Raw genomic sequence first — 23,938 nt, forward strand, 5'->3', positions numbered from 1 at the left:
ACCACTAAGCTACAATTCCTCTCCAAATTCTAAAGCAGTTTTCAAATGTTACCCACTACAGTTTTAAAAAGATTAATGCACAAGAAGGTAATACAAGTTCGGAGGTTTTAAAAATGAAATTAAGGTCTACCTGAGCAAGCAAGCACGCTCTCTCTATACACACACACACACACACACACACACAGAGAGAGAGAGAGAGAGAGAGAGAGAGAGAGAGAGAGAGAGAGAGAAACAGACACAGCAGCTGCACTTCCAGGGTGAAGTTTGAAAGTTTGCCCAGCAGAGGGAGCTTGCCCATCCAAACGCAGTCGACTCCTCTGCCTGCTGCCCCCCTGCCCCTCTCTTCCCCACCCACTGTACCTGCGCCATTACGTCGTGGGACCAGATATCTGAGGCCAACGTGAGGTGCTGCCCTTTGCTCTCCACCTCAGAAGGTCTCAGCAACGTTGGGCCAAACACAGTCGCCAGATTGTGCAGGGACATTTTGTTGACGGGCTCTTTCTCAGCCACCCTGTGCAAAAAGACAGAGAGACCCACTTCAAAAAGACTCGCAAGATTTTGGCGCTGCCTTCTAAGTCAGCTAAGACAAGGTTTGCAGGCTTTTCCACCGTAGCCCAGCTGGAGAAGATCAGATGGAATTTCTCACCATTTCCCCCCTCTCTCTTTCTCCTTGCCTGACCCCTCATTCTGGACACACACAATTTCCACATGTGAAAGGGACACAATCCCAGCTTCAAACTCCCGCCTTGACGTGGCACCATCCGCTTTTCCCAGTTCCCGCCCCCTGCCAACTTGCCCTCTGAGGTTTTGGCTCTGGAAATCATCCAAAACTTCCTCCGGCACACACACACACACCTTCCCCGGAAACTACTGCTGGCTGTGCTGGTCCATGGCCAGCTATTGCCTTGGAAACCAGCGTCAAAATATTGCCATGTTAGGAGGCAGCTGCGCTCCAGCCCCAATAACACAAGCTGTGCTCCATTTGAGTGGCGTCCAGCAGAACAGATGTGGGAACTGGATGTGCCCTCTCTTCCGAGCAGAGAGCCAAGTGGATTTTCCTTCCAGGACGCAGCGCTGCTCTCCCCCCGTCCTGCAACCACCTCTTTCTGCTGCTGGATCTTCCTTCTCCCCCCCTGCTCCCCCGCCTCCACTGCTTGATTCTTAACAAACAAAACAGGGAAGAGGGATGTGCCAATTAACACAAGATTACAGCCCCAAATTCCCACTGGTGCAGAGGAGCTTTTGGCCTGCCCGGCACTCGGCCAAGCCACAGCTCCTACATTGATTCCATGTCCTCGGCAGAAGCCGAGTGACTTGAGGGAGGGAGGAGGATGGAGCCCGTCCACATCCAAGCCCTCAAGAGCAGGCTGCTAAGTGACAGCGCCATCTCCTTAAACCCCTCTGTCACCTCCCTTTCAGGATCTATAGAGGTAGCTGAGGTTTCTAGACAGTCTGCAAGCAGTTTCTCCTTATAGGAAAAGAGTTGCACCGGCCGCTGAACTCTGCTCCGCCCCAAGGGAAGCAAGTGGAAAATTAGAACGGGTTTTTTTTCCTTTGCTGTGGACCCTGAACACAAGAACGCCAGAAGAGCCTGGCTGCTGGATCAGGCCCACCTAGTCCAGCATCCCAGCAGCCAGCCAGGTGCCCAAGGGGGAAAGCCTGAAAGCAGGACCAGAGCACAACAGCAGTGTTCTCCACACCTGTGCTTCACAGCAAAGGATCATCCGCTCTCCAATGAGACACAAAGAGCTGACCTCGCAGCCAAAAGGCAGAGCTAGTCTGGGAACTGGGGGTCCCCTCTGCAGGGCTTCTGTGGTGGTGGCCCCTCAGTCCTTGGAATGCCCTCCACGTGGAAGCTCTCCTGGCAGCAGCCAAATATTTCAGCACCAGCCAGAGATCATTTCATCTGACCGATCTGCTTAGATCCTCTTCCAACAACTGTTTTACCAATGCTTGGCCCTGGCTTGAGTGAATTTCCTATTTTTGCCGTTCTAGCATTTCTTTTTTTAAAAAACGTTTGCTATGTTGGTTGGCTAGACTTTGATTTGTTTGCCACTTTTTGACTTTCTGGGTCAAACAGCAGGATGAAAAACAAGATAGATAAAGAAACAAAATATCAGGCTCCCTGCACTTTGGGCCCTACCCGATTGCAGTGCTCCCCGTTCACAGACTCAGTCTCCATGTTCTTGAGGCAAGAGGGACTTACCGTTTCAAGTGTTCTAGCAGAAAGAGGAATGTGATGAGGTTGGGGTCAGGCAGAGAACGCAGAAGGTGCATCATACAGTTCTCCTTGGCTGCTGGGTCAGAGAGTGCTGGGGGTGGAAAGGTGGCAGTGAGAGAGCTGGCAAGCGCCCACACCCCAACTAATCTGCAAAAGCCTTGCTAATGTACCCAGAACCACCAAAGTCCAAACTGCACACTCATTCTCAAAAGACCCAGTGAGGGGCAGTAGATACAGACTGTCAGTGCCCAGCATCAAAACCTCAGGCAGCCATGAAGCTCTCCAGGTGCTCTGTTCTTGGTCTACCTCACGGTGGTTGTGAAGATGGACAGCTCAGACCATTTGTCCTTCTAGTCCAAATGACTGGCAGCAGCTCTCCAAGGTCTGAGGCAAAGGTTTCTCTCATTTCCTTTTTACTCATAAGTTGCCAGGGATTGAAGTTAGGAACTTCTGCATGCTAAGCAGGGGCTCTACCACAAAGTAACAGCCCCCCCCCCCAATAAAACGAGGTAACTTCATCAGACTGTTACCGGGGGCAGCCATTCTGCGGACTGCCTGGGTGGGAGCAATGGGAAGCAGGGCTCATTCCATCAGTTTTGCTTGAAAGCCCAGCTCCACCAGGCTCCTGTTACCCATGAACTGTGCCAGATGGGCATTATATGAGCAACAGTTTAAGAACTGGTGCCCAACTTTTATGTTTTCTTCTTCCCTCCTTGTCCTTTTTTCCTTGTGTGCTGTGCTTTTCTAGATCGTAAACCTGCAGGCAGGGACTGTCTCGTTTTAACTGACTGTGTGTAAGCCATTTTGTGCTGAAGAGCAGGGTATGAATGCTCTGAATAAATAAATAAAAATAATAAACTCTACGCATATTGCCCTGAGCTGGCTGCAGGGCTTGGGGGTGGGGAGAATAAAATACAAAAAGGAAATTAACACTGCAAAGATGTGTTAGTTGTTAGGCCGTATCTGGGGTTTCTACGCCTATCCAGATACAAGAGAAATGATACAGACAACTTGCCCCCGCCCTGTCCCCTCATACCTGTGTACAAATTCTGCCCTCTTTGTCCTGTGGTCCTGGCTAGAGTCTCACCCACTCCCTGAATCCTGAGCTCCAAGCCTGTATCAAGAAATTTCTGCGCCGCATCTCTGCAAATACATGTAACACAAGCTCCCTTACCGATACCCTCCATAAAAGCAGGATAAAGCCGATCCGTGAGAAGAGGCTCAGGGAGCTCGCGGAAATACAGCTTCAGGGTGCCTGCGATAGCATTGATGTCCATGTCGCTCAACATCATCAGGATGTCTTTGCTGTCTACGGCAGAATTAAAACAAAGGAAAGAGGAATGCTGGAAGGGGAACGTGCTGTCTTATATACCAGATCAGACTCTTTGTCTACCTAGTTCAATACTGTGAACTCTGACTGGCAGCAGCTATTCAGGGTCTGAGGCAGAGAGAAAGAGAGAGAGAGATGATCATTCCCATTGTCTGCTAACCTGATCTTCTTTTTCCACCTGCCAGGTGCCGAACCTGGGGCCTTTGTATGCAAAGCGGAGACCCTGCCACTGAAGCTATAAAACCACCCCCACCATCCTCAAGAATTCCCCTGCTAAATCAGGCCAAGATCCAGCTAATTCCCTTTCTTCTTTCAATTCAGCCATCTGGCTTTAGAACCATAAGATGAGGTGATAGCTTACTTGGCTTTAAAACAAAAGGAGTAGATATATTTGCAAAGAATAGGGTGAGATTAGGGGAAGGCGACTGACTGTGTTGGAGGGGGGTTTAAAAAAGCATTTATTGCTGCTGCCCCCAATATTTGGAAGACTCTTCCCTCTCCTGTTACAGCAGAGACCTGCTCTGCATGTCTTTGGAAGACACATCTTTCCCCATTCATCAAGCTGGACAATATCCCTCTACAAATATTAACAAAGCCTTATTGCACTTCCACATTTTGACTGCTGCTTTTAGGCACTTGGACAGATGTGTTTACGGAATATCCGTAATGGTGCAGCCAAATGTTTATCTATTAAGCCAGGAGTGTCTAACATGGTGCCCTCCAGATGTAGGCAGACTCCCAACTCTCATCATTCCAAGCTGGCTGGAGCTGATAGAAATCCAATAACATAAAATCATAGAGTTGGAAGGGACCCTGGGGGTCATCTAGTCCAACCCCCTACGATGCAGGAATCCTGCCCGCAGCTGTGTACAAAAGTAGCTAAATAGATAATAATGATTTATCTATTCTTGAATTTATACCCTGGTCCTTCCTCCCGAAGGAGCCCAGGGCAGCAAACAAATACACAATTAAAAAACCATCTAAAATAGTTAAAACATTCTATAAACAATTACAATTCAAGACAGTTGCTGGTGCTGCTGTATTTATATCCCACCTTTTTCTCCAAGGAGTTCAAGGTGGCATATGTGTTTCTCCCCCTCCTCATTTAGTCTCCCGCGACAGCCCTGTGAGGTAGGCCAGGCTGAGAGGCAGTGACTGGCCCAAGGTCACCCAGCACATGTGGCCGAGTGAGGATTTGAACCCTCGTCACCCTAAACCACTACACAATGCTGGCTCTAAGAGCAGCTACAGTTAAAACTGTCCTAAAAGCATTATTAGAGAAAACAGCTAAATAAAAACCTCCGTGTTTAGTGGCAGCATATTCGTGCGAATGCCAGATACAAAGACTGGGGGCTGGCTGCTCTTGGAGAAGAGATCCTTGGCTAAGCAATGAGATGGAGAAAGAAATTGGCACGGCAGCAGCAGAGATGCAAGGGGGAACTTACTGGCGTCAAAGGCTGCTTTCAAGGCCTGGATGTCCGTGGCCACCCCCGAGATCCGGTAGATCCCCACTTCATCAATGCCGCGCTTCTCCACTTCCTCAACGCACTGGCGCACAATGTAGGGCACTTTGGAGCGCTCACGCCTGGAAGCGACAGAGCAGAGAGAGCAAGAGGAGAGAGATGGGTCAGGAGAGAGCCCAGGACACCACGGAAGAAGCCAGGCCCTTGCAGAAGCTGCCTGCATCTTCGCTATGTTTGCAAGCAGTAGGGTTTTTTTTGAAGAAAAAAAAAATTTAGGGACCTTATTAGCCCCGAGTGGCTGAAGACCTGAAAAGGCACAACAAACAACTATTGCAAAGGCTCAGGCTGGCATTCCCTCCCCCTCCGCCCAAAACGTCACCAGACCCCCCTGATCAGGGCAGCCCTGCACCCACCGCCGGACCCGAACCCAACGTACTTTGTGACGACGCTGATTTTTACCCCGAAGACTCCCGTCTGCTTTTTCGATGGGGTCCTTTTAAGGCTCAAGTCGCGGCTGGTGAACTTCATAGAGAACTCCACTTTGATCTGAAAGGGAGATTTCAAGGTCAAAGTCACATCCTGCAATGGAGAAACTCTCTACTACGGGGGTGGGATGGGGGAGAGGAGCGTCCAGGGTGGGCAGTGAGAGCATGAGAGAAGGGGGATCTTGGGCAAGCACCGTGGGGCATGGTATCCGACCCGTTTCCCCTTCTTACCCCGTTCATTTCAATCACATCCATGTGCCAGTTCTTGGTCTGCACTGTCTGGGGATCCAGCTGCAAAAAAGGAACAAGAGGAGAGAATGAGCTTCCAAAATATCCACCCCCAAGAAGAAAAGACCACAAAATAATAAGGGAGAGTGCTGGGCCAGGTAGCATAAGAATAGATTTATTCAGGCCCCATCTGCAGTATACAATTAAAGCAGCACCATACTACTTTAAACAGCCCCCGGAGAATCCTGGGAAGTGTAGTTTGTCAAGGGTGCTGAGAGTTGTTATGAGACCCCTATTCTCTTCCCAGAGCTACAACTCCCAGAATTCCCTGCGATTGTTAAACCAGATTAAAACAGTTGCCAACATTCTACATGCCTGGTAGGCATGTCTAAGCAAAAAATGTTTATAGCAGGAAATCAAAGGAGTGCAGTGAAGGCGCCCCAACCTGATGTCAATAGGCAGGGAGTTCCAAAGTACCATGCTAAGTGGTTGGTTTCTTACAGCTGCAGAACGGGTACTACGTGACACCTGTAAGAAGTCCAGTTGCACAGAATGCCAAGCACTTGAACGAATGGCTTGGGGGCTGGATATAAGCCCATCATCCAGGGGCAGCCCCTCATCTGCAACCTGGAGGAGGAGGAGGAGGTGGACAGCGTTTCATTTCACAGGCATGAGTTGTCCTTGTTCCAGGAGAGGCTCAGCAGGACCCAAAGCCCCGTTGGAAAAAGATAACAGATGGCCGTCTCCGCTTCATGATCAACCAAGAAACGCTCCCATGAATCAGGGATATTTCTGGAGACCGGTTCCTAAAATAAATTTCAAAAGGCCACGTCTTCCACACGGCCCTGCTTGTGGTCTCCTGGGAAAGGCGGCTGAGCTGTTTCCGAAAGGCCTCCGCACTCTGGGAGTGCAGCCTGTCTCAAAGGCGAATTGGGTCGTGCTGGGCTTTTCAGAAGAGGCCCTTGGGTTTCCCAGGAACCAGAGTAGCACCGGTGTGCAACAGGAGAGAAGGTAACAGACAAGCGGATCACGCTGGCAAATTGGACATAAAATGGAGGAGGGGGTGACTTCAGACCTTGGGTCACATGAGCTGCTCTGTGCATGAACAACAGGTGCACATTTTGAACCCTTTATTTGGTTAGCACCTGGGGCATATTCCGTATAGGGCAGGCCAGGCCAGCGTCTTGTTCTCACAGTGGCCAACCAGATGTCTACAGGAAAGCCACAAACAGGATTCTAGCTTAAAAGCCCTCTCCCTTCCTGTGCTTTCCAGCAACTGCTATTCAGACACATTTATCATATAATGGTAGAGTTGGAAGGTGCCACTGGGGTCATCTAGTCCAACCCCTGCAATGCAGGAATCTCTTGCCCAAGGTGCCGCTCGAACCCACAACCCTGAGATTAAGAGTCTCGTGCTCTACCAACTGAACTATCCCAGGTAGACAATACAGACGGCAGTTATATATAGTTGTTGAACTATAACTCCCATCCTTGCCCATTGGCCACACTTGCTGAGGGGCTGCTGGGAGTTGTAGTTCAGCAGCTTCCACAGGAGCCAAAAGTTCCCTGCACCTAGTATACAAAGAAAGGTAGGAGACAACAAACCAAATACCATATTTTTCGCCCTATAGGACGCACCGTCCCATAAGGCGGACCTAGTTTTTTTTGGGGGGGAAATAAAGGGGGAAATTTTTTTTTTCCCCAGGCGCGGGGCTGGGGCGGGGGAAGCCCGAGCTTCCCCCGACCCCAGCCCCCAGAACAGGCAACTCTCCGCAAGCAGCGGGAGCCCGGCGCAGTGCTCCCGCGCCTTGTGAAGAGCTGTGTGAAGTCTGGGCGCGCTGAGCTCAGCACGCCCAGCCTTCAGCATGCAGGCACGGGCTCCCACGGCTTGCAGAGACCTGCGCGAAGCCTGGAGAGCGAGAGGGGTTGGTGCGCACCGACCCCTCTCGCTCTCCAGGCTTCAGCGAAAGCCTGCATTCGCCCCATAGGACGCACATACATTTCCCCTTCATTTTTGGAGGGGAAAAAGTGCGTCCTATGGGGCGAAAAATACGGTAAGTAACATTTGCTACCTAACCAATTCCTTTCATTTGAGCTTCCCCACCCATGCAGGGTTGCACTGCTGTTTTCCCTCTCGCTGCAGATGTTTGTTTCTTTTCAAGAAAGCAAACAAACAGGTTAGCTTGAGGGTTGGATTAGATGACCGGTCGGGTCCTTCCCAACTCTACAGCTCCATGAACCTAGAGGCCTTGCGTTGCATACACACGTCACAAATGCACCAGGAGGACAGAGCCTGGATCTGAGGGAGGGAGCCCCTGCGTGTGTTCGGGCCACAGATGTTCCATGAGGCTGGCAGATCCAGGCCCCCACGCTGTGTCGGCTCCTCCAGGGTGCGTGCGGTTTCCCCCCAGGGCGCCTGGTATCTTGGGAGCAGCCATCTGAGCACAAACTTCAGAGGGGATGTGCGGTCCCGCCCTGCTGATCCACCATTGCTGGCAGCAAATGCTACACAGGGCTCCCGGGCTCCCGCAAGCACACAGCCCCCATCCTGGAGGCTGCAGGATGGGGCTGGCAGAAAAGCAGATGGAGCCCCACACAGAGCCATCAGAGAAGAAAGTCTCCCCTCCCCAGCCCCTCCACCGGAGCCAGAGGCCTTAAGGCTGCAGGTGGGTGATCATTCCCTTCTCCCCATCCCTGAGAAGGGTCGAAGGTGATTTGAAAGCGATAGCTCAGAGTCGGTAGAGCATGAGACTCTTAATCTCAGGCTCATGAGTCCGAGTCCCACGTGGGGTGGAGATTTCTGCATTGCAGGAGATTGAACTAGAACCTTTGGTCTCCAGCTGTTTTCAGACTACAATTCCCATCATCCCTGACCATTGATCTTGCTAGCTAGGGATCATGGGAGTTGTAGTCCAAAAACAGCTGGAGGCCCAAGGTTGGGAAACACTGAACTAGATGATCCTCGTGGTTTCTTCCAACCCTGAGATTCTACGAAGGCAGGATCGTTGCCTGCCGCACGAAGACACTCACTCCAGCTACACCTCCAGGGCTGAACAGCGCTTGCAAGTTACTGCTCTCATTTCATTAAAATTAACTAACTGCCACCTCCAGAATGTCTCAAGGGCTGGAAGATGCAGCAAGCCTGTCTTCTTCCTGCTCTGGAGGGCAGGACTTGAACCAATGGCTCCTAGTTACAAGGAAGGAGATTCCAGCTAAACACCAGGAAGAACTTTCTGACAGTAAGAGCTGTTTGACAGTGGAACAGACTCCCTCAGGAGACTCCTTCCTTTCAGGTTTTAAAGGAGAGGTTGGACGGCCATCTGTCAGGGATGTTTTAGTTGTGATTCCTGCATTGTTAGGGGTCCCTTCCCACTCTACAATTTTATGATTCTATGATCAGCGTTGCAGAGTTGGAAGTGCCCTCAAAAGGTCACATTGCACACCCCACTGCTGAATTAATGCAGACCGTTGCAATTGCAGCATCCCAGCCTCTGCTTAAGATATCTCCAGCGGAGGAGAAAGCCCACCACCTCTTGAGGCTGTCCGCTCCAAGGCTGAACAGATCTCACAGTTCAGAAGTTTCCTCTAACTTTCAGTCTAAATCTGCTCCTCACATGCCCCTTGGTTCTAGAGCAAAGCTACAGTGCGAGATGCAGGCCAAGGGAATTTGGGGGAAGAGGTGTAGCTCAGAGGGAGAGTACCACCAGCGGCATCTCCAGGTCAGGGTGGGAATGTTCACCTCCTGAAACAATGGAGAGCTGCTGCCAGTCAGAGTAGAAAACACTGCGCTAGAATGAACCAGTGGCAGCTTCCTGTGTCAGGGTCATCAAACGATTAAAGAGTGTCCAGGACAACTAATCAAACTGCTGAGCGTTTAGTCAGTGACATTTGCATGTTGCCCAAACCATCACAAACGTCATCAACCATTGACAAAAATCATCAAGGCGGCAAGGTGCCTTTTTGGTTAGAGACAGAAGGGGCTGTGAGAGAAAACTACCAGCGCAGTAAGCACACACAAAGCCAAATGTTTCTGAACGCCCATTGTTGATCCCTTCTGCAAACATTCCCTGGAGCAGCATAGCCTAAAAACCAAAACAGCTACATATACCCCAAAAGGTATGCCCTCAACTTGCAGCCCCATGAATTAAAATTGGGTTATTCAATCCACCAAAATACTTCTTATAACTGGGCTACTTAATCCACCAAAATACTTTGTCAAACAATTGCTTTAATATTTTTCCACATTCTACTCTTCTTCCAAATCAGCTCAGGGAGATATAAAAAGGTCTCTTTTATCCACACAATAACCCGGTAAGTAGGTTAGGCAGAGAGAGAGAGAGAGGCCCAAGGTCACCTGGCAAATTTCACAGCTGAGTGGGAATTTGAACCCAGGGCCTTGCCAGCCCTAGCCCAACACTATTCATGATCCCACCCCGCCAGCTTTAAAAATATTTTCAAAAAGGCAGTTGCCTTTGGTGAAGCATTTCTTGCTTCTAGGCAACCAGGCACGGAGGACTTTGCAAACTTGGAATAGTTGCTTCTCTCTTAAATAAAAAAAAGCAAAAAATCAGGCTGCTGACGTGCATCCTCAATAGCTCTTTTGTATAATTTGCAAAGCTGGATTTCGTCTTGCAGTCCCATGCATGCTAAAAGCCCAAACAAATCCACACTTTGCAAAGGGCCCAAATCTGCCAACCTGCATCCTGAACAGGATAAATTGAGGCCAGGCCAACAGCATGATCTGCCCTGCGTCTTGACTTCCTGGTCCCATTTATTTCAATGCAAAATCGGAACAAGCAGCGAGGGCTTATTTGGGGCAGAGAAAACAATCCCTTGCTGAGGCCTCTGGCAAACAACACCACATTGGCTGATCTCCCCACCCAAAACAAGACCTGTCAAGCCCCCAGATGTACCTATTTCGTGGCAATTGCTACCCACCAGATCCTCAGCTCAGGGAGCCCAGTTGACTCTGTTCCTTAATTTACGGTGTTGAATAAATTGGTTAGCCACCTTTTCAGAATAAAATGTTTTCTCAATGACTTCTTGCATGCGGGAAGAAAGAGGCGCTAGCCCGCCCCTTCAGTAACACAATCCAATTGCACTGAACTTAATTTGAAACAACCGCAAGCTCCCATACTCAGAGCCTCCCTTGACACTGCCCCTTTGAAGTGGCCTGAGATCCCATATGGAAGGGATTTCAGCAGGGCCCTACATGAAAAAGGCTTTATGAAAACCAGCTTGGCCTCATGGGTAACGCCATAAACCTGTCTTTCAGGAATTCTCCCTCCACCCCGGATCTGAGAGAGGGGAAATTTGCTCACTTCGGGCTCCCCTGCCTCGCGGGAAGGCAGAGACTGAAGGATGGGTGGCTCTGTAGGGCTTGGATGAAGGACTACTATCCAGCTCCCGCCTGAGCTGCGAGATGCTCCACAGAGCAAAATACCATTCATTGCTATTGTAACTTATAGGTTTAAAGCCTCCTTAAAAAAAAAAAAGTATTAAAAAAATACTGCACCAAATGTCTTGTGTGTGCACCTCACAACAGCAGTTATAGCTGTCAACATTTCCCTTTTTTAAAGGGAAATTCCCTTATTCCGAATAGGATTCCTCACAAGAAAAGGGAAAAGTTGACAGCTATGCAACAGCTCTGCCCACCCCACTCCCAGCTCACTTTTTAAATATTTCAGACATATGCTGTTTTTTCAGGTCTAAGCAAACATCTCAATGTGCTTGGGAGTTAAAAAACACAAAACCCACTATAAACACCAAGCTAAAAAAAAAAAAAAAAAGATTCTTCTGTAGCTGGATAAAAAAGTTAAAAGAATCAAAAAATGGGTCTGGGAGAAGAAGAGCAGAAGCACAAAAATTAGGAAGAGGAGGGGGTCTTCCCCTGGTGTTGAAAAAAGTTGAGCAAGTGCCAAGCAAAAGGGGCTTTTTGGGGTCCCCTGCCCACCCCACCCCACACGACGGAAGGGCACACAGATGGGCCTCTGCTGCAGCTCTTCATACCTGGGCAGTTTCATGTCTGCAAAAGGGAGATACTTTAAAAATAGGGCGCTGAAGGCGGGAGACAGGGCTCCAGATAGTGAGACCACAGAAGGTCCACAACTCCAACGACAAAGAACGCTGTTGCTTTTAAGAGAGCTGAAGGTGGCTGGGGAGAGGTTGGGCATCCCGAGGCTGCTATCCAGCGCCTTGGCCAACCTGGCGCTCTCCAGCGGTTTTGGAACACCCATCAGCCCCGGCTTTTGTTCTGCTGTCACCCCATTAAAGAAGGTGTTACTAGCTTCATAGCCATCACAGCTAATAGCCACTGAAAGCCCCTCTCCTCCATGAACTTGTTGAATCCTAAAGCTATCCCAGTTGGCGGCCATCGCTGGTATTCAGAAGCATTGCTGCTGCTAACTGTGGAGACAAAGCCATCATTTCTAATCCTCTTTTAAAGCCTTCCAAGTTGGTGGTCATCACTCCTGTGGGAGAGAGTTCCATAGTTTAACTCTGCGCTGCAGAGTTAAAGAATTCCTTTTTAAAATCTGTCCTGAAACTTAGAACATTAAACTTCATTGGAAGTCCCCAAGTCCTAGTGTTACGAGATAGAGAGAAATATATATTGCATATACTTCTCTCTTGCCTTTTCTATAAACTAAAAAGCCCCAGATACTGCAGCCTTTCCTCACAGTTGTGAAAATGGCACATGAATGAAATGATGGTGCTGGTGATGACAATGGTAACACAACCTGCCCCAGCGACACCACATCAGGTGTCGCTGCACATCCACAATGCCGGGATGGTCTCAGGTTTCGAAAGGGCCCTTGAGACCTGGCGTGCCAACCTCCTCTGCTGTGCTCTGGCGAGGACTGGCGATGCAAGCAGAAGAGAGCGGAGATCTTCTGCAGAAAAAGGCTGAGACACCAACTCGGCAACCTTCAGGAACAGGGCGGGGAGAGCAAAACACACACACACCAGAAAAGCAGCAACAATGAAGTCTTGCTAGATTGGATGATCTAAGTACAGCTTAGCTCACAAGCAGGAGGGCATAAGAAGCAGTGGGTTGTCTGTCAAGGCAAATGTGGCAGCCCCACAACCAACCTCTGTAACAAACACACACAGCCATGTATTAGTCTAACCCCATTTTAAAGCCTATCCTCACCGTTCACAATGACCAGCTGTGGGACCCTCTGCCCTGAATCTCCAAGCAGCGCTTGTCAGGGTGTAGGTGGTCTGGTCACAAAACTGGATTAGGTCGAGGGGATGTCCCATTAAACATTAATTAGTTTAATGCTAAGTAAATGTCCAGTGCGCTTCCATCGTCACAAGTCCCATTACACCATGTATGCCATCTTCTGCCCCTTGGGGGAAAAGGAGTGTGCTAAATTGATCAACCAGGGGGGGTGCCCTCCCCCACCCGATGTTATTGGTTTACAACTCCAGTCCATTCCTGACCATTGGCATGCTGGCCCAAGACATTTTGCTGCCCGCCAGGAGGACAAGTCAATCCCCTCCCAAGCTCACTGTGCAGAAACCAGCTGGATGGACAGCCAAATCTTACTTCAAGTCTTGTCACTAGACAGTATCCCCCAGGATACCTGGAGGCAGCTCAGTGGGCAAAAGGCAACCCATTGGACACAGTCCACTCTGTCCTCCAACAGAAGAAGAGTCTTGCAGCTGCTAGACCAGCTCAAAGTGAGCCCATCCAGCCCAGCCGCCTGTCCTCATGGTGCCCGACCAGATTGCCCCTATGGGGAAGCCCACAAGCAGGACCTGAGTGCAACAACAGCACTCTTTCTGCGTACGATTCCCAGCAACCGGCATTCAGAAGCATCAACTGCCTCCGACGGTGGAGAGAGAACAAAGGCTATCAATGGCAGCTGGTTCACTTTGCCTAATATTAGGGCCGGCACCATCTGGCCTGGAATCGGGTGTGATGTGATCTTCCATTGGGGAAAGGAGTTGGGGGAAAGAGAGCTGCTGATACGTCAAGTGTCACCTCCTGGATCCTGGGTGGTCCCATGGAAAAGAGGGAAGGATATCTCTGGCAGGAAAGCCACACACCCCTGCCACCCCCCAACAAGAGCGCACACCAGCTCCAGGAGACGGGCGCCGCCTCCATCCCCCGTAGAGAGAGCTGAACACAAAAGACCCCAGGAAACAAGCTCTCTCTCGCGCACAGCTGCTGCTCCTGCCTGCTTAGCATCTCATCTCAATGAGGGCCTCGTGCCAACCTTGGCGGACAACAAGCATGGCCACCTGTTGCACATCCCCCCCGTCCGCCCTTGCACACGTAGATAGACACACTCAAAAGAAGGGGGGCCCGTGCTTCTAATTAAAAACAGCAACAGCCACAGCAGAGTTACTGGAGCCCAGCCCTGAATGGGTGAAGGGAAGGAGAGAGTCGCCCTGAGCATGCACAGAATGTCCCTTCCCCTCAAGCTGATCTGCAGGGCGAGCCAGAGCAGAAAATTGCAGCCATGTCTAGTTGTGCAAGGGAATAATGTAGGAAGCTGCATCTCAGGGTCCCTCCCCTAATATTAAAAACAAGGCTCTAGTCTTCGAGGGTCTGATCTGAAGGGGTGAAAACAGAAATGCTGAAAGGTGCCTTCTATCGAGTCAGACCACTGGGCCCCTTGATCTCCTGCACGGACTGGCAGCAGCTCTCCAGGGTTTTAGGCAAGAGGGTGCTGGGGACTGAACCCAGGACCTTCTACACTCAAAGCAGGGGTGCTGCCACGAAAACGATGGCTCATTCACAAACTTCTCAAGTATTAAGCGGATAAGGGGGAGTCACAGCAAATCAAATTGGCACAAAAAATGCCTAAGGAGATTTGTCCTCTGCTGAGGATCCCAGGGAAATATCCTGGTCCCATCACAGAAGGTGACCTGCGGCCCCCGACACCCTGGGCCTTATCAGCCTTTACAGGCTCAGCCAAGATGCTGTTGGCGGCTGTACTGGATAGGAGACCCTCAGAGGTCCAGATCGCCCCCGCCCCCAACAGCCCAGCAATTCTATGGCATGCATAGATGGTCCGGATCAATTCCATGCAGACGCCCTCCAATTAAGGGGGCCGTCATCCTCAGGCATCGTCCTGGGAGCTCTGCAGCACCACCCAGGCGCTTTAGGCCTCACCAGCTGCTCTGCTCCAATTCCCATCACCAGACAGTTAGCATGGCAACAGCCGCTCAGCCCCACTGGACCAGAAAGCCTGCTGGCCAATAACCACTTTCCAGAGAGAGAGCCTGGCTCCCTCCTGGCAGACAGCAAAGCAACAAGGGGAGGGAGCGCTAAGCCATCAACCTGATCTCTGCTCCCAGAAGGGGAGAAATCATTTGCCATGTTTTTTTGTGCGTGCGTGTGTGTAAACTGTTTTATATTTATGTCACTTTACAGAGGTACCTCGGGTTACATACGCTTCAGGTTACATATGCTTCAGGTTACAGACTCCGCTAACCCAGAAATATTACCTTGGGTTAAGAACTTTGCTTCAGGATGAGAACAGAAATTGTGCGGCGGCACAGCAGCAGCAGGAGGCCCCATTAGCTAAAGTGGTGCTTCAGGTTAAGAACAGTTTCAGGTTAAGAACGGACCTCTGGAACGAATTAAGTACTTAACCTGAGGTACCACTGTATTGTACATTGCTTTGGTATGCCTAATGGGAAGCTATTAATAAACAAAATAAATAATAATGAAAGGGAGGTGCAGCAGTGTTCCCAAAATTCATGCTAGCCATTTTTTGAGGTGGGGGCTCCCATCCTCTGAAGTAAAGATATGCTTGACTGTTAGCACACACACGAGAGAGAGAGAGAGAGAGAGAGAGAGAGAGAGACTCTGACTGTTGTGGACCCAGAATTCTGACACAGATCAGTGACTCGCACAGGGAGGCAACAGGCACCCTCTGCTGAAGGCATATCATCCTGCTGTGTCATGGAGTGGCCCCCCAGGGCAGTAAAACAGCAGGAAAGGACACTACCTCTGGGTGAGTTGGAGACCAGCCAGCCAATCAGCAGGAGGCACAAAAATCAGGTCAATGGTGCCTGAGCGCTACAGCTCAACAAAACCAGCCAGGCAGAACAGTGAGAGTCAGTAATAGTCTTTATAAGGAGACCCTCCCCTGGCCCTGTGGGCTCAGTTTCCTTGGGGCAGCCAGTGTAAAGAAAAACAAAAACCACAGGGAATTAACGCAGATCACACACCACAACTGCACCTTGTGCTCCCTGGAAATTAAACTTTGGCACAACAAACTTTGATGGTCCTTTGATCCTCACAAACTGTCACGGGACCCCCCCCCCCAAACTTCACACCTAAAGGGATGGGACACACACATACCATCTCTTCTTGCACCCTGTCTTAAGGGTGCTACAGTTCAAAACTGCTGATCTACCTTAAGGACTCTTGAGTACACACACACAACCCATTTCCAAGAGCTGAGGATCAGAGGTCTTGACTTCACCTATATAGAAGCAGACACAGAAGGTGCTGTAAGGGGTGTCAGAGCTCAAATAACTGTGGGGGGAGAGGAAAGGGGCTGTTAATTAAATCCACAAGTTCCACTCCTAACTAAATCATGCCCCCACTTTATAAAAACAGTTGCATGAGGGAAGGCCCCTCTCCAGACCTCCTGCAATATGAACGCCAGGGGTACAGAACAACTTTTTCACCACTGCGGCCCTTGAAGGGACCGGGTCAGCCCTTTGGAACTGCAAGCAGATGCTGTGTGGCTGAGCTGCAGCCCTTTCCTTGGAACAATAAAACAAGATCCCGGTCCTCATGGTTCGGAATTAAGGAATGACGGGCCAATTTAAACAGGAACAGAGGAAGCTGCACCACTGGCTCATCCAGCTCAGGAGCGTTCGATGCTAGCCAGCAGCGGCTCTCCAGGATTTTGGGCAAAGAAAACCCCCAGCCCTACCCAGAGAGGCCAGCGGCTGAACCTTGAGCATCCTGAAAAGCAGGCTCCCCCCATCCCATCCAGTGGCATGGGTTGTCAGCCCCCGGGGCAAGGCAAGTAATTTGCGCCCCCTAACCCATGGATTTGCGCCCCCTAACCCGTGGATTTGCGCCCCCTAACCCTAACCCCCAGATGTTGCGCCCGGTGCGGCTGGCCCCCCCCTGCACCCCCCACGCTACGCCACTGATCCCATCTCTCAAAGCTACAGTCAGGAAAAGGCATTAAGGCAGTCAGTCTTTTTATGCACCTCTAGAAACCTAGAGATTGCATAAACACACGTGCAAAACACTAAGGAACTTTGGGCTAGAAGATTCCAGCAAGGATAAGACGACTGAGTGTGTGCAGGAAGGCTGGGGTGTCCCACGCCTGGTGCAGTTAGTCCTTGGGTGTCCCCTGGAAGCCCTGAGGCAGCATTTTTGACCCGCACGTCCCTCCGCTGTCACCTTTGAAAGGACGAAACAAAACCAAAAAAAAATGCCAGTAGCTCTGGTGACGTTTGCACAAAGCGCATCTCACATTCCCTGCATGTCAGCAGCCCAGGAGCGCTGACCCTTCCTCTCCTAAGAGACTACACTTTGGGGAGAACTCATGCTGTAGTCTTGCCAGCTGGGAAGGGACTGGGAGCGATCTCAGCCCCAGAACCTATTCTTACGAGTGCTCTCTAAAAACCCCACAGAGTACACCTTCTGTGCTGCTTTAAGAGCCAGTCAGCCCCAAGGTTTATGAGGTTATGAAATGAAGGTAAAAATGAAGATCTCTTTTTAAAAAGAAATTAACCAACTTTGAGGCAGCCAGAAAACATCCAAACTATCTCCCTAGCCTGAGAAATATGGAGCCTTAACAAGTGTCAGAACCGTCCAGCTACTCTCCTTTACATGTCGCATCACCCTCTTAGTCCATGAACTCCACAAGCAGCTAGATCTCAGTATGTACAACTCCCACCCTACATTATGCCATGACCGAAAGAAGGCACCAGCAGGAGATTAGGGTAAGGAAGCTGTAGTAGCTATTTCACATGGTGGGGTGGGGGATTCCCACAGCAAGGCTGTTAAGAGAGAAAAAAGGGGGGTCTGAAATGAAAGCCTTGGGTATACCCTGAGAGGCAATTTGACTCCCCACCCGCTGGAGGAGGGAGAGAACTGCAAGTTGATGCGGAGTTTGGAAAAGGAGACAAGTCTTGAGAACACTGCTCCCCCAAAATTTAACCGTGCAGCCACAAAAGTGATGCCTTTCACTGCAGCAGGAGACAGCAGCATATGAACCAATCATTTCTCCCCTCTCCCCCTCCCAAAATAAGCAGAGAGATGCAAGGAAGAGCAACCCCCAGCCCACCTTTTGACGAAGGAGCTTGCTGCGCACCCGGCCCCACAGCCTGGACCCGGTGTTGGGGGTCCGCTTGCCCTCGGAGGCTTCTTCCTCCAAGCTGTCCAGGGAGCAGTGGTCCAGCCGCTCAGAGGCCAGGTTGAGCGGGCATTCGGGGGTCTGCACCAGCACCTCTGTCATCTTGCTGGCTTTCTCCCCACTTCAGCGGGGGGGGGGTTGCTTGGGTGCGGGGAGCACCCCTGGAAATCAGCAATGGATGAGGAGATGCCAAAGATTTCCGAGAGGGTCTATTACCCTTTTGGCTAGCAGTTTGAGGTGGGGGGCATCCTGGAGACAGCCGGTTCCCGTGCAACCTCAGAGACTTTGCAAGAAAGAGCCCCTCATCTCTCCAGCATCCTCTCCGACTTGACTTGAGGGGAACACTCCCTCTCACAGGCTGGAGCAAGGAAAGCCAGTCTCTGTTCCGCCCCCTTCCTAGCAGCTTCTCCACCCCCCCTTTCCCTCTACTGCGTTAACCCCTCAAGCGCCAGGCTGCTTCCCTCTTCCCTAAGTCGTGCACAGACTTTCTCAAGAGGATTAGTCAATGGGTTGCCAGTGGCCCTTGGGTTGGTGCCTTTTAGGGGGTGGGCAGCTCTCGATAAAAGCAGCATCAATATCTCCCTATGCTGGATCATCAGATGGAGGCGCTAACCCATCTGTCCATGTGAGCGGCCAGCCAGATGTCCCCTCCTGAGCACAAGCTACCAAAACAAGACAGTTTTCTGACCCCCTTGGCTCCGTTATTTGGTCTAGATTCTTTTATATCAGACAGAAAATCAGTGGAAAACTTTTAGAGGCTGCTGCTAATTGGTAGATCTGGGAGCAAAAGAATGCACTGGGTTGAGAATTAAGCTAAGTAAGGGTTGTTGGGTTGCTAACATCTAAGTTTGTTATGATTGTTTTCTTTCCCTCCTCTATTTTATACTAAAAACAACCCTGCAAGGTAGACCAGGCTGAGAGATATCACCCAATATACTAATCAAGGATGCAAATCTATGGACTGTATTCACGCTTGTCCTACTCTGGGGAGACCCACTGGAATTAATGAACCTAAGGCAGGCATGTTCTTTCATTTCAGTGGGTCTACTCTGAGCAGGACTAGCCTTGGATAAAATCCTGAGTCTCCACAGTTTTCAGTCCAACACTCAAATGGATATACCAAACCAGCACTTATTTCTGAAGGGGTCTTGTGGCCCAGCTATTATCTGGCGCTCCGAGATTGCGGCATGCGTTCAAGATTGAGCACAATTCCCTCACAATGCAGGTGTGCATCTCAACACATGCTCTCTGCGAGAACACACAGAACCTGAAGCCAAAGCGCTTCCATTTCTTAACAACATAAAGCCTTACACCAGACCATTAGTCCATCTAGGCCAGTGTTGTTTACTCTGACTAACAGCTGCTTTTCAGGGTCTCAAGCACACAGAGTCCTCCCCAGACTTCCCCAACTTGGTGCCGTCTTGGACTACGAGTCTCGTTGGCCCCAGCCAGCAGTCAGCTTTTTAAAGTCTTGTCAGCAAGCCCTGCAGTGAAGTACAGTGGTACCTCGGGTTAACAACTTAATTCGATCTGGAGGTCCGTTCTTAACCCAAAACTGTTCTTAACCTGAGGTACCACTTTAACTAATGGGGCCTCCTGCTGCTGCTGCCGCTGCCGCGTGATTTCTGTTCTTATCCTGAAGCAAAGTTCTTAACCCAAGGTACTATTTCTGGGTTAGCGGAGTCTGTAACCTGAAGCGTCTGTAACCTGAAGCGTCTGTAACGAGAGGTACCACTGTATAAATGCGACTCCTTCTGACAACCTGCTGGTGAAGGAAGGCCCTGCCCTTCCAGTGTCAAGAACTGGCTGTGGTGACGCATGAGCAAGCAACAGGCCCCGGCTCTCTGTCCATGCTCAGAGGCACTTGCACCATGCCACATAACTCAGGCATGGAAAACAGGTGCCGGGGGTACATCACGGCTCACGTTAGGTCTTTCATAATACTCAAAGATGGTAAGGTTTGCATTTTTGGATCTCACCCAAGGATGAAACACCTGCCCCCCCCCAAAAAAAAACAGTGGTCTTTAACACATCCTGATTCCCCTGCTTGATGTAGTCAAGAACATGATGGACTATATGGAATTGACGAAAAGGACTGGCAGAATCCGAGACCAGGGAGAAGGGATGGTGGAACAAGATTGGGAAACTTAAAGTTTATTTATGGAAATACTGTAAAATTAATGAGTGATAGAAAAATGTTGGAATGAAATTTGATGGCCTTAGTAGAAATGTTATAAGGAGTTAAGCATATATAAGTATTCTAGTTTTAATGGAAATGAAGGTTAAAAATATGTTAAGATATTTATAGTATGACAGAAAATATAGAAATATGGAAAGGATTTGCTGAAACAATTAATAGAAGTAGAATACAAAAAGGGAGGTGAGAGGAGGTCAATGAAACAAGGGAATGAAAACCGAGTATGGAAAAGGTGTGATGTATGTTTTTAAATTGTTTTTGTTTTGTTTTGTGTGGGGCTAGGGTTAGGGATAGGGTTTTGTTTAGTTTAATGTGTTTAGCTTAATGTGTTAAGGTTGTGTTGTGTATTGTTTAAATTTTGTATTGTATTGTTTTTTCTGTTTGTTTCTTTTGTTTTTCTCTTTTGTTTTTTCTTTCTTCTTTTCCTTTTTTGTAAATTCTAAAAGTAATCAATGTTATTTGGAAAAAAAAGATGTAGTCAAGAACACCAGGTTTTCACCGATGTCTCCATCTGTCTCTCCTTCCATCCCTCTCCCTCGGAGTAAATGCAAGAGTTAAACAGCAAGCTCAGTTTGGAATGTTCCTTTGCAAATGAGAAGCCAATGTGGTGGTGATGGAGGGGCAGACAGCAGCAGAGGCCTCCTCCTTCTTCTCCTTTAAACCTCCAGGATTCCCCCATAAGCTGGCCTCATTCTCTGGCACCTGCCAGCCATCAGGGGCATCCTGAAGAGGGTCCTCCAAGGCCACAAAAACCTTAAAACTCCAAAGCTGGGTGGTGCTGGGGGGGGGGGGTAAAACATCTGTGCCCCCTGCCCAAAATGCAGCAAGACTTCTAGCACAGCCAACAGGTCAGGGATGGTGGCAATCTGGAATCATTGGCTTATTCATTCAAAACAACCCAACCGATTATCAAGGTCATCAGTCTTGTTGGATTAATTAAACTCAATAGTTTTAATTGGATTTCGAACAAATGTGCAATTAATCATTACTGCTTTGAATTTTATTATTATCTTCCTCAGTGGGTTGTGCAGATGGCTATTCTGAATGCTTTTTATAGGGTAGGGGGGAACTGCGGGTGAGTATATGGAACCAGCAGGGAGGGGGGCAGGGCCCCCCAAAAAGTTTGGGAACCACTGACGTAGATGTAACGAGGCAAAATAAGCAGAGTTTCTAAAATGAAAAAGGAGAAGGCTGTTTCACAAATTCCCCAGCTAGAATTAAGAACAAAACGTTCTGTCCTCACAGTGGCCAACCAGATGTCTCAGCAAGAACCCCGCATGCTGGGCCTTAACAGGTTTGACAGCTTGAAGCAGCTAGTCAGTAAGGGAGATGCACTCTGCTTGTGGCACAGAGGCACTCTGCTTTTTTTTATTTAAAAGAGAAATATGCAAACTAAGCCTAACAGGTGCACACACACCTCAAAGGAGCTTGTCAATGTAGCTAGTGTGGTCAGAGTGTCAAACTAGGAGCTGGGAGACCTGGGTTCAAATCCCCCCTTGGCCATGAAGCTCATTGGGTGTAACCTGGGGCCAGTCACTGCCTCTCAGCCTCACCCATCTCACAGGGTTGTTGTGAGGATTAACTCAGTTGCCTCTCAACAGTTGCCCTAGTTTCCCAAACCTGGGTCTCCAGCTGTTGTTGGACTACAACTCCCATCATCCCTAGCTAGCAGGACCAATGGTCAGGGGTGATGGGAACTGTAGTCCAAAAACTACAGCTGGAGACCCGAGTTTGGGAAACACTGGTCTAGACTTTGACTTTCCATTTTAAAAACAAGCAAGTCTCTAGCCTTCCTAGAAAGTAAGTTACGGTGCAAAATGTGCAGGGACCTTCTAAGCAGTTTCTGTGAAATGAGAATGTGATGTGCACACCTTTTTTTGTTTTCCCTGGTGTTGAGGAATGCTCCCTGTTGCTTACTCGAAAGCAACAGCACCTGCGTTTGTGTGCTTGTGCAAAATCAATATTGTGCAATCTCTACAATCAGGACCAGCAGGACACAGCTGACTCCCCATGGTCAGTATAAGGCTGTTGGGGTGGCTGACTCTCTAATTTTGCATTATGCACCCCCCCCCTCCTGCTGCCATTTTGTGACTGGCGCCTACTCAAAATCTGAAACATGTCCTCTGGTCCTGAAAAGGTTGGCGAGTCCCATACTATACCGTGTTCGGCAAAAGGAACAGCTGAGACCTTATCCTTGCAGTCCAGGGTTGTTACTCTCCTAGTCACTCCCTTTCCCTGAACTAATTACGGTTTGTGCTGGACCGTAGCTAACAAGGCAAAAACTATTATTACTGCAAGTGGCTCGAAATGCTGATTGACGCTGCGCCGCTTCAGAGACTTTGCTGATTTGTGGCTGCTGTTTAATTCCATCTGCTGACGAACTGCCCAGAGCACTGTTTGATTGAGGGAGGCTGATACGTAAATAACATGCAATTGATCCATAAGGAGGCAGAGAGCACAGCCGCTATCAGGAAAAGGCCTTTTTTTAAAGGAGATACTCCCTGGGCCTCTCCAGAGATCCTCTGCATTGTGCATTCATAATGGTTCTCAGGGTGGTGATATTATTATAAACAAGAATAATACTGAATGGCTTCAGAAGAGGATTGGACAAATGAAGAACCTAAGATGTAGTTCCTGCTGGGTCGGGCCAATGGCCCATCTAGTCCAGCATCCTTTTCTCACAGGGGCTACCCAGAGTCCTGTGTGCGAAACCCGCACGCAGGACTGGACCACAAGAGCCCTCGCCCCTCCTAAGGTTTCCCCCAACTGGTATTCAGAACCATAGCTAGTAGCATAGATAAGCCTCTCCTCCTCCCTGAATTTGTCTAATCCACTTTTAAAGCCATCCAGGTTGGTGGCCATCCCTGCCTCATGTGGGAGGGAGTTCCGTAGTTTAACTGTGGGCTGCGTGAATAAGTCCTTCCTTTCATCTTTCCTGAATCTTCCAGCATTCATGGAAGTCCACAAGTTCCAAGGTTGTGAGAGAGGAGGAAAAGCTTTTCTCTATACACTTTCTCCATGCCGTGCCTCAATTTATAAACTTCTGTCTTCTACTCATGGAAGACAACAGTGGCCATGATGCCTCTCTTGGGAAGCATTTATGCCTCTGAATACCAGCCGGTGGGAATCGCAAGTAGGGAGAGCACTGCTGATGTGCTCAGGGCAAAACAGGGTGCTGGAGGAGATGGGCAATGGCCTGATCCAGCAGGCTTTATGTAGGTTCAGCGCCACCATCACAGCTGCCGCCACTGCAGCCACAACTAGAAACCAGGGGTTGGTCCAGCTGCCCCATGCCATATCCTTCCAATACACAGAAGGTCAATCGTAGGCCATGTGCCACCATTGCAAGCCCCATGAACCTCACAAGACCACCTTGTGTGCACCATGGTGAGACAGAGCGAGTTGCCTGCCACTGACCCCGGGGGTCTTCTCCCCCCAAGCCAGGCCTCCCACCTAATTGAAGCCAGAAACAGGTCTCCTGGCTTGACAAAAGGGCCCTTGTCTGCACAGCTCTCCTGGCCGGACAGGGGGGCTCAGAGGCACTGGGGGGGGGGGGAAGCTTGGAACTTGGAGGGGTGGGGAGAAAGAGGCTGCAAAACAACACAGATCTGCGATGGACTGAGGACACGGGGGTCTGTGCAGGATTCTGCCCATAGGCAGTTTAGTCTAA

At 49.7% G+C, this 23,938-nt stretch overlaps 1 protein-coding gene across 5 annotated transcripts in view; it reads right to left on the reverse strand.

Annotated features, from left to right (window-relative positions):
* Positions 1-23,938, reverse strand: part of ABR (ABR activator of RhoGEF and GTPase) — a 123,916-nt gene that overhangs the window by 2,521 nt on the left and 97,457 nt on the right. For 4 of the 5 annotated variants that reach the window (XM_083715052.1, XM_083715053.1, XM_083715054.1 and 1 more), the window contains 6 exons: positions 5,731-5,790; positions 5,451-5,560; positions 4,997-5,136; positions 3,396-3,530; positions 2,207-2,312; positions 361-511 (listed from right to left, as the gene is read on the reverse strand). In XM_083715052.1, the coding sequence (XP_083571178.1) occupies positions 361-511; positions 2,207-2,312; positions 3,396-3,530; positions 4,997-5,136; positions 5,451-5,560; positions 5,731-5,790 (702 nt within the window). Of the gene's footprint in view, positions 1-360; positions 512-2,206; positions 2,313-3,395; positions 3,531-4,996; positions 5,137-5,450; positions 5,561-5,730; positions 5,791-18,002; positions 18,442-23,938 lie in introns of those variants that run through there. The other variant, XM_083715056.1, reaches the window with a different exon arrangement.

This window comes from Podarcis gaigeae (genome assembly GCF_964106915.1).
Source record: "Podarcis gaigeae genome assembly, chromosome: 15".
NCBI classification, from domain to species: Eukaryota; Metazoa; Chordata; class Lepidosauria; order Squamata; family Lacertidae; genus Podarcis; species Podarcis gaigeae.